The 11040-nt window shown below is 38.9% G+C and overlaps 1 protein-coding gene across 1 annotated transcript in view; it reads right to left on the bottom strand.

Moving 5' to 3' along the window:
* Positions 1 to 682: 682 nt before the first annotated feature.
* Positions 683 to 11040, bottom strand: part of ZNF407 (zinc finger protein 407) — a 413320-nt gene continuing 402962 nt past the window's right edge. Inside the window, exon 9 of the mRNA XM_077352915.1 lies at positions 683 to 3037. Within this exon, the coding sequence (XP_077209030.1) occupies positions 1692 to 3037 (1346 nt within the window). The 3' untranslated portion in view covers positions 683 to 1691. The remainder of the gene's footprint in view (positions 3038 to 11040) is intronic.

The raw sequence follows: 11040 nt of genomic DNA, 5'->3' as shown, positions 1-11040 counted from the left end.
GATGAGCAACTAATTATGAATCTCGGTGTCGGTCTTGAAATTTTTACCTTTTTGGCCTGACCTGACATATCTAACCTGAAAAATAAAAACAACAACAAAGCCTCTGCCACCTAGAGAAGTGTGTGTTTTGTGCAGCAACCGGGGAAATGGACGTTTAAATATTTGCTTCCAGAGGAGAATACGGCTCCCAGTCTTCCTTATATTTTAAATGTGTTTTCTTCTTGCTTTCGATGCTTTGCACCACATCCAATAAGAAAGGCACGCCAAATACTTGTCAGCACCATTCTAAGCAGTGTTGTACCATCTAAGACCATTGACTTCAATAGATATCAAAAGGTGTAACTCTGCTTCAGGAGGTTACAACTGTAAGAAATCTAGCTCTTTCTTTTGTTCATTTTCCCAGCTGTTCATTTTCCAGCCAAACAGACAGAAAGAAGAAAAATATATAGACTTGGCAGACCAGGTTGGACAGCTTGGAATCCACCATTCATGCAAGGCACCCAAGAGCAGTTCAGTAAACCCCTTCATTTTGGCCTGCTCAGTACTATAAATAGAGGGGTTGTAAAGCATTCGGAACTGTATTCTATTTTATGCAGACTAGTGACAGACAACATTACTCTTTCTCAGCTCAAAGCCAGCTTTGGTTATTGATTAAATAATGATCATTTTTTAAATGCTATCTTTTTATTGGAAAGTCCAAAACAACCCTTTACATTTGTTTAAGAGGAACAGAAATATTTGACTCCAAAACACATCTTATATTGAACAATTGTTGCTTATCCACCGTTAGATGATTGATATTTTGAGCCAGCGAGAACTCAAGATCAACTTCCTTCCACTAGTTCATGTCTGAATTTTAAAGAATAAAAAATTCTGAAAGAAAACTGCAATCCTCTAATGTTTCAAAAAGTCATTTACCAAATGAACTGAAAAATAGTATTAATGTAAAGCACTATTGGTAAAAAAAATCCAAAACATCAAATGAACATTTCAAATGAACAAGTCAATGACAAAAAATTAATTGAACAAAGACTTTTCTGATTCAAAACAGGATTTTTTATGAATATTTTCATTTCCACATTGAGTTGTATTTGGTAATCAAGAATCCTGTGGGGAAAACTGCAAAAAAAGGCCTTTTTGTTTTTAAAAAAGGTAATAAAACATATAGCATGAAATTATGACATCAGCAACATCAGATTTTGAGTAGGGAAATCAAGGCTGTGAGAACTTGGAATGCCTAGTTGACTTTTTGAATGGAAAATTATTGTATATACAGAAGACAACTTTAAACTACCAACTGTTAATGCATACTTTAGCTAGATAATGTGAGTGCATTCATTTTTAATTTGCTCTCAGTGTGCAAAGTGAGAAACATGTCAAGTTTAACATAATTAATTAAAAGAACAAGAAAATATAAGATTCAATGCTGATTCATTGAATTAAATTCTACCTTTGGTTGCTGCACCTTTTGATTTATTTTGTAACTCTTTTAATTTGTAACTTTTTTGACAATTTCTAACCATGTATTGTACTAAGACAAAAATAATTTCCTTTCTGTAAAGCATTCCCAGCTTACATTAACATCAGACTGTGTTGAATATCTGGATAGAATTTAATTTACAAATTAAATAAAATATGTCTCCAAGTGTGCCATTTTATCCCCTGCCAAAGCTGTATGAACTGTGATTCTTTCATACTTCCTGTAATTCATTACTTTGGTCCTGGATAACAGCCTTTTGTGAACCCTCCTCTGTATAAATAACCATACTAGCAAGGTGTTCACCATTTCCATCAGAAGATACACTGTTAGAGTTTCCAAGAGTGTCAGCATGCAAAATCTCTTGAGGTTCATCTGCATCTATCACAGTATGTGAATATACTTCAGACTCATCCTCTAACTGCTGTGGTAATCCTGTTACAATGTAATGGGTCGCGCCTTCAGAGAAATTGGTATTAGAGTCCCTAACCATGGCTTGAGCTATTTCCTCTGTGACGATGATTTGTGAAATTTCTCCATCAGGCCCGATCAAGTCCATATGTTCATGGCTGCCAGCTTCTTGCATTATTATCTGAGAACCTTCTCTAGCCACCATATGCACAGTCCCTTCGTCATTCAAAATAACCTGAGTGACGCCGTCTTTCATCAGCTGGTCTGCTGCAGCTGTATCACACACAGCGAACTGTAATACTCGTTCAACCATTTTCTTGAAGGTGACCTGTGCTCTCTCTTCAGATGAAATTATGGTAGATGGGTGCACAACCTGCGTTACTACTTCCATAGGTTCTCTCTCTTCATTAATCCCTTGAAAGTCATGGAACATCTGTGTTTCCTGAACTATACTGCCATTAGAAACAATGTGTGCTTCTGGATTTGTGATCTGCAGTGTATCTTTGTGATCAAGCTGTGTTCTGTCCAAAAGTCCTGCTTTGTTCTCTGCTTCCCCCAGCTCTGTTACAGCACAAAGCAAGGCATCTAAGGCTGACGCAGACTCTGGTGGGTGTAGCCTTGCAACCTCTGATGGATCTAAAATCTCCTGTCTCATTATCTGCTGTACCATAGCATTACTGGAATCTGAACCTGTTTCTATGGAAACAGCATCTCCAATATCAGTCCCTTCTAAAGGGCCTTCAACAACAACCACCTGTGTTTTTCCATCTGGCAACTGTTCAGTGAGTATTTGTCCTGGAATCACACTGCTCACATGAGAGCCATTTTGACTTGTGGTTATAACTTGCCCATCCTCTGTAATATGGACAACCCTTGCCATTTGGCCGGCCATGGCCAATGTCTGAAGAGTAGCTGCTGCTGTTTCTTCAACTGAAGCATCAATTGAAAAATCACTATCATCATAGCCTTGAATAATAATCACTTGCTGAACTTCTTCTGTGGATGGTAGTTGTCTTCCATCACTCTGAAGAACCTTCTCTTTAATTGGAGAAATTTCTCCCAGGGCTGCTATGGTAAAAGGGCTAGTGGTTTCTACAAACGTAGCTCCTTGACCCTTCAGGCGACATTCGTACGACTTAGAAACTATGCCTAGGAAAAAAAGAGATGGTTCAAAATGTCAAAACAGAATTGCTCAAAACAATGAAAGGACAGCTAATATATGCTAGTGATATTAATCCACATTTTAGTCTCCATCTATATTTTATATAATCATAGCCACTTATGATTATTTTATGATCATATTTTATTGCTGTAAACTGCCCCAAGTCTGCTTTACCCTCACAATCACATAAATAAAGATATAATTCTGAAAGCCGTGTCTTCAGATAAGCACCGTGGGGTTTGAACACAGAACCTTTAGGATCGGAAGCTTAAACCCTACAACAGCCTTTCTCAACTTTTTTATTGTTGAGAAACCCCTGAAATATTCTTCAGGCTTCAAGAAGTGGCGTTATCGTGCATAATACAGTTGGGAAGCAAAGCTGTGTACATGCCCACCTGGGGGCCCTCCCCTCCCCACACCCTTCAGGCCCATCATTGACCATTTTGGGAGGAGGGGCAGGTCAACATGACTGTATATGATCATATCATCTGATTAATGTTTAACAAATTTAAAATATATTTTAAAAATTAATTAACTCCCCCCATACTTCCAAGTCCATCAAGAAACCCTACGGTTTCACAAAACCCTGGTTGAGAATGCCTGCCCTACAGTGTAGCTGCTTCGTGGGTCATAAGAAAAAAGACAGCACAATTGGCTAAAGGTATTTTTAACCTTTAATCAAAAACATTCTGGCTTTAACTTTTCAACCTTTTAATTAATTGACTATATTTGCATCCCATAAAATCTCATGGAAGAAAGTAGGTAAGCTTAAGTGAGAAATGGCATCCATTTAATAATAAAAAGCAACTGGTTGTTGTTAGAAAGCCACCTTTAATGTCTTCTTATTCACTGCATTTGAGAATACGAATGATTTCCTACTGTAGTAATGCATGACAGAACCAAAATAGTTTCAAAGAGAGACATATTTATTGAAGCTGATTTTACATGATCAGTTTTGATATACGGCTTGTTGTCGCTATAGTTTCACTCTGAAAGGCAAACTATTTGATAGATTCCGATACAAATTGGATGACAAAGCCACTTTAAATTATTTTTGCATCACATTTTGTGCAGGGAAGTGGAAGCTGGTGTATATTTTGTCCCAAAATCTTTAACCTTTCACAAGATGATTTTCATAAAAAGGTAGAGGTGCACTCTGAAACCACTGTTAGCAGTTAAGAGGAAATAATAAAAAGTTTAGAAAAAGTTGTCACTGTTAGCTGCAGGAGACACTGCCCAGTGGTCTGCTTTGTGTATAAAGGTCATAAATCCAATTAGTGGCATCTCCATTTAAAAGGATCATGTGGTACGTGATATGAAAGACCCCTACCATGAACTCTGGAACGCTGCTGTCAGTCAAAACTGACAATACTGACCTTCATACACCAATGGTCTGATTCTATAGATCTGGGTAGATGACCCCCTGTGCAATGACTTTATCAGGAATTCTCAGAAAGTAGCATCACTCATCCTGTGGAGAGGGTATATGAGCAGATTCTTCCTGCATGTGTGTGCCCAGTGCAGGGAACATAGTGACTGAGCATGTCTAGGGGAAACACACTTTTCATCCCAAGTGGGGATAGATCATCTGCACAAAGCTAGTACTCATGTATTCATATTACAACGTATGTGTACCATTATACTCTTCAGCATATGAACACAGGGCATGCAAGACAACAGCTGCTTCATTAATGTTTTCATAGCATGTGGTGATGAATATGATGGTTATGCAATGACTGATCTGCAGTGTTTTCTACATTAAAATCTAAGAACTATCTGCACCAAAAAACCCCCAAAAAACCTTCCTTGACTCCAAACTCCAGCTCCTGGGGGCCAGAAGAACATCAGAAACAGTCTTGAGGAATGGCCTGCAGGAGGTCTATAGTGGGGCGAAATCTCATGGGAGTGGAAGTACTCATTGTGGAAGAGGAATGAAGCACAGAATCCAACCAATTGGCTTCTCTGCTAAAGACATAACTGCACATAGCTTTGAGAAGATTGAATTCAGATTTAATTTTGCCACACAAATAATGTGCAAATGCTATAGGAATGTCATGGTACATTCTGCCATAATGGTGGGAAGGTCTGACTCAGGAACTGAGCTGGCCCCCATTTAGCATGGCGTCTGTAGTTTAGGGATGCTGATGAACCTTGACCTTCTGCTGGGTAAACAGGTGGGGAAAGTGGCCAGAGGTGCCTTTTGCCACCTTTGGGTGGTGATCCAAGTGCAGCTGTTCCTGGACAAGAAAGATTTGCCCACAGTGGTGCATTTTCTGTTAACATCTAGATTAGATTGCTGTAATGGATTCAACATGGGGCTGGCCTTGAAGAAGCTACAGTTGGTACAAAATGCTGCAGTCAGGATGCTGAATGAAGTGTACCATACCAATCTTGTTCCATCTACAGTGGCTTCTAATTTAAGATATTGGAATTAATCTTGTATATCTGAAAGATTACTAACTCCCATATGAATTTATCCAACCACTCTGATCAACTTATCCCAATCTTCATGGGTGCAGTTAGACCTTGCTCAGGCTCGATTTCTGAATAATCAACCTTTAATTAAATGAAGCCAGCTCAGGAAAGGACAGGTAAACTCTTTGAATGAGTACTTTCTTTTCTCTCAGAACTGTCTATCTCTCCTTTACTTATTTAAATTCCCTTGCTCTCCTTGCAGCTGTTTCCCAGTGCAGAAATCTTGCTCAGCTGGTAGCTCAATTTTCCCTTTCTCTTCTCCTCTTTAGCTTTTCATATGTATGTCCTCTTGGACACAACAATTTCATTATTCTTATGCATAAATATCTTACAATTTTTGTATATCTATATTTATTTTTAAAAAATCTGTTTGTCTCATAGTTACTACTGGCCTGGTTATAGAGGGGCTTTGAGACAGCTTGCCCCTTATTCAGCAAAACAAATCAAAACAAAAATTTAAGCCATTTATTCTGTTTTCCTTAGCTGGCAAGTATGTCTGTTTTCTAAGCTAGCTAGGCTGTGGAAGCAGAATGAGCTTTTGCCAACACTGAACTTACATTTTCTAAAACTGGTCATAATTCTGGGTGAGTTATATGAACCCAAGTTAGATAGTTCGCAAATGTCTAAGAACACATGTGAAAGGGAGCACATGTGGTAACACTTATCAGTAAAAATAATATTGAACTATCATTTTCAATATCTTGTCAATGGGTTGGATCCAACAAGTTGGATCCACCCAGCATCTCCACTAGTGTAAAAAGAGAAGGGGGAGGTTTCCTTTGACATCTGAGACGTCTATGCTAGAGGGGATGGCACTGACATGGACAAAAGCCATATGAGGCTGGGGTTGCAGTAAAAAGTTGGCTGGATCCAACCCAATTACCAGGGTGTATGGCAACCACTTCAAGTTGGTTTCCGGCAGACCTCAGATAATGACAATTATGACCTCTTAATGACCTGTTTCTGCAAACCACGAATAAATGCAGGTGAATGTGTGGTTGTGTACAAAACAGCTATGTTCAGTTGGCAACCCTAATTTCACATTGATGGCTTCCTGGTAGCCCCTGGATTGTAGCAAACCCTACAATCAACACACATCCAAATAATGGTTTTCTTTCAAGACAAGAGTCAAAGGTATGCTAGGATTTAATAGTTTAAGTACAGAATATGATTGTAACTTATAAGAATACAGTTCTCTACTAAATCATAAAAAATCTGCTGTGAAGTTATACAGGATTTTAAAATATTACATTTGAACTATCGGTAGCTATTTTTGGTAAGGAAAATTAACAATTTAAGGTGTTAAAATTTTTTTCACTGTGATATCATACAACCAATCTGGCATGCACTGCTGAATTAAATTTTGGCAAGGAAAAGCTATATATAACGATGTCTGCCTTTTTAAAAACGATCCTTGTGTCTCTCTCTGTGGACATCAGCATACTGAAGGCACCCAACTTGAAGCAGGAACCGAGGGGGGAAATGAACACAAAGGGGCAATTATTTTCTTAAACTGATCCCTATTTTATAATAGAATCAGTGTAATTAATTCTCTCAGGAATCCCACTTTGTTGACATGATGTAAGACAAGCCTTAAAATGATATGGCATCAAATCAAAACACCAGCACAAATCCTATTTTTCTGAAGCTATCGGTCAAAATAATTCCTCAGATCAAAATCTTACACTGGACACACATGTTGTGACACAAGAGAGTGGGCTGGAATGGAGGATGCAGGGGAAGAAGATAAAGACACACTGTTCCTCCCCTTAGCTTCAGGGGTAAATGCTGCATCTGTGATTTTATGCATCTCCAGTCTTTACTCGGCAATTGAATGGGAAGTCTCTTGGGGGTTGAGTTATCCTGTAAATTCCTTGCAGCACTGATAATTATGCCATTCTGACTGCTTGCTTAATCTATTTGAATCCAGAGGTGAGTTAAGCCACTTCTTGACCATTAAAGTAAACTATGTGGGTAAATACTGCTGTCACTAAAGGGGTGTGATGAAGCTTAACTACACCAACATCTTAACCTCGGTTCAGTGCAACCCCAGCTATTCCATCACAGTTCATAAATGCAATTGCAGGTCCATCTTTTGATTCAGCAATTTAATAACTTCGAGTGCTGTCAGTAGTGCTTTGAAAAATGGATCCTATAAAATGTAACAGCCTCAATCAGATTGTAAAAGATTCACCCACTGAAGATTCTTCCATTTCAACTATAATGAATTAATGTTGAGCTGTGTAGAAGTTCAAGTGTCAGTTAAACTAATGGGAATCCGTACTGTAAGTTTAAATTTTAACTGGACCAAAAATTTATTGGGAACATCAACTTCAATTTTAGTGATCTTCATGGTAGATGTAAAATGTAGAATTGAATGGACTTCCTTTGTGTTGAAAGGAAGGGATTTAATAGAGGAAATGCTCATTGTAAAGGCGTATTTTGAGTGTTAGTTATGGCAAAGTATCTTTAAAATGTATCTATAATATTTTTAGTTAGCCACACAACATTTCATTATAAACATGACTGTCTCATATGCAATATCAAGTAATGCTGCACTACTAATTTCCTGTATTTAAACCATTTATTGGAGACCCATGCTGATGGGGAAGAATTGAGATAAATTTGCTACAGCAAATCTGAAACTCAAGACCTAAACCTGTTATCATAATAAAGCTATACTTGCTGCTGATGGCCTGTCATTATAATGTGAAAATGAACAGAAATCCTTTCAAAAATGACAAAACGCTATGATGCAAGACCCTTACCCAGAAAGAAAAGTAGAGGTGTTTCATATCTTCAGGTATCATGATCACAGAGCTGGTTGCTTTCCAAGAAATTCTGAATTTTCAACAGATCTCTTATTTATCAACTGGCATTCTTAACTATCCTTATTCTAAAAACCAAAGTGTCAAATATTTTGGTAAATTAAATTCATATTTGCACATTCAAAGGCCACCTACTTAGAAAATGGGATATGAGATATGTGTTTCCCCCTGTATGTGTAGTTCAATTAATGTATAGTATATACTGTGTTCAGTTATGCTTTTGAACCCAGAAACTGACTGCTTTCTGCTGTGTGCCTGTATTATTTTTTTGTTACAGTCTTCATTTCACTGTCCTTCTGCCCTCCCAGAATAAATATCTTATTCTTTTGTTAAGCTCACATTTAATTAAAATGTACAGGATTTGTGCAGTCAACTCGAATGAAACAAATAAAACAAGGGCCCCCTCTCTTGAAGGCATACGTTGTGAATGAAAAATGTCATTACAGTCTAAAAAATTTTGCAGTAAACAAGGCCTACAGAGGGAAGTTTCCCCTGTAATGACATCCATAAAATACACAAATGGCACTTTTAGTACCATCCTGAATATGGCATTTTCTGTGCTCTACACACAATCTAAATGGTTTGATCATAGAGCATAATACTCCATTGGGTTTATAGAACAATCAATGTTCCATAAAATGATGTATTTATCCAATAGTAGGCTCAGCAGTTACTGGTGTATGACATTGTAGGACACTGGCTTTGTACTGTTCAGCAGCACACTTGCTGGCTGTAAAACTTATCTAACACTACTTCAACAACTTCATCTCATCTGTGTCAAGTAATTTGTTGAAGCCTCAGCTTGGCTTAAAAAAAAAACGCTTGTAATAAAAATTCATAGAATTCTCAAGAGAATGAAAGCTGATGACAATAGAAAGGTCACATTGTGTCTCCACTAAAGGGGTCAAGGGTCATTTGCAGTTCTAAAACAGAAAGTAGATTTCATGCATCGTGTAGCAGATAAAGATGGCATTAAAAAGACTTGCCTGCAAAAGTAATGCATAACATGTCAGGAAAGTCTGGGTTAATGCAATATTGCATGTAAACCTTTGCTTTTCCTTTTGCTTAACAGGCATACAATTTAGACTTCTAAGCTTTGCATAGTCAGGCTAAGCATAATGCCCTCATCAAACTGAAGTCAAGACATGAAGTATTAAGCAATAGCAATATGTTTTAATTGTGAAGCTTTTTTTTTAAGCCCACCTTTCTAAAGGGATGTTTTTCTAAGGTTTGATATGATGGGCATTTTAAAGCCATAATCAAAATAACACAATTTTTTTTCTGAATTTCAATTTTCCAAAACATCACTTAAAATCTATGAACATTATATGACTTAACACAATGTTCACATCTTGGTAGAATAGCTTTCTGCATGTACAACTGACAGCAAAAATCTGCCCCCACCCGTCACTTCTTACACCATTCCTGAGAGGATAGCAGAAGTAGGAATGCCGTGCTCCGTGAGCAAAATAGAAGTAGCGGCTTGTTAGAACCATGGAATTACAAAACAAGTAAACAAAATAACAGTATTGATGGCTCTCAGTGCCCAGGGATCTCTCAAGCACAGTGCCAAAAATTCAGCAGGAGGGTCAAATATCTCCCATTTCTCAGTTCACTGAAAAAATAACTGACTCTCAAGCATCTGCATTTGCAAACGCCTTAAGACAGCATAAGATAAGGTCATAAACTGGGTGACCTTGGGCTCACAACCGCACTGATAAAGCTGTTCTAACCAAGCAGTGATATCAGGGCATTCTCAGCCTCACCTACCTCACAGCATGTCTGTTGTGGGGAGAGGAAAGGGACGGCGACTGTAAGCTGCTTTGAGACTCCTTCAAGTAGAGAGTAGCAGCATATAAGAACCAACATCTCCTGCTCCTGCTCCTACTCCTCCAGATATCATTTCCCCTAGAATAACTCTGTGGACTGGAGATCTATTGTAATTCTGGACAAAACTCCAGACTCCACTTTGACACTGGTAAACCTATTTAGGGGTGCCATATATATTATTTAAGAGCCTCTTGTGGCACAGAGTGTTAAGGCAGCAGATATGCAGTCTGAAGCTCTGCCCATGAGGTTGGCACTTCAATCCCAGCAGCCGGCTCAAGGCTGACTCAGCCTTCCATCCTTCCAAGGTCGGTAAAATGAGTACCCAGCTTGCTGGGGGGTAAACGGTAATGACTGGGAAAGGCACTGGCAAACCCCATATTGAGTCTGCCATTAAAACGCTAGTGGGCATCATTTCAAGGGTCAGACATGACCCGGTGCTTGCACAGGGGATACCTTTACCTTTACCTATACATTCTTTAAAGAACCAAGATATGGCTACTTTGCAGTCCCCAGCTTGGGCTTCTCCCAGCAGCCAGGAGAAGCATGAAGGGGAGTACATGGAGTTCTCAATATTTATTTTCAAGGCTGACTTAAATTCTGAACAGGGTCACTTCTCATACTGCCAAATAATGAAAGGCTGATACAGGCCCCCTAATTCCAACATAAGAAACAATCTGCACGCCAAGGGACAAACTGGACGCCACAGAGCTACATCCCCATTGAATGCTCTACTCCAGTGGTCCCCAACCTTTTTCCGGCTGGGGACCGGCCAGGCAACTGCCCTGCCCGCGCAGTGCGCATGCTTGCGATGCGTGGCTGGGCTGCGCATGTGCGATGCGCGGCGCGGCCCTGATTCC

The sequence above is a fragment of the Paroedura picta genome, chromosome 9, assembly GCF_049243985.1.
Source record: "Paroedura picta isolate Pp20150507F chromosome 9, Ppicta_v3.0, whole genome shotgun sequence".
NCBI lineage: Eukaryota > Metazoa > Chordata > Lepidosauria > Squamata > Gekkonidae > Paroedura > Paroedura picta.
The sequence above is the reverse complement of the archived record's forward strand: the minus strand, read 5'-3'. Positions and strand labels throughout refer to the sequence as shown.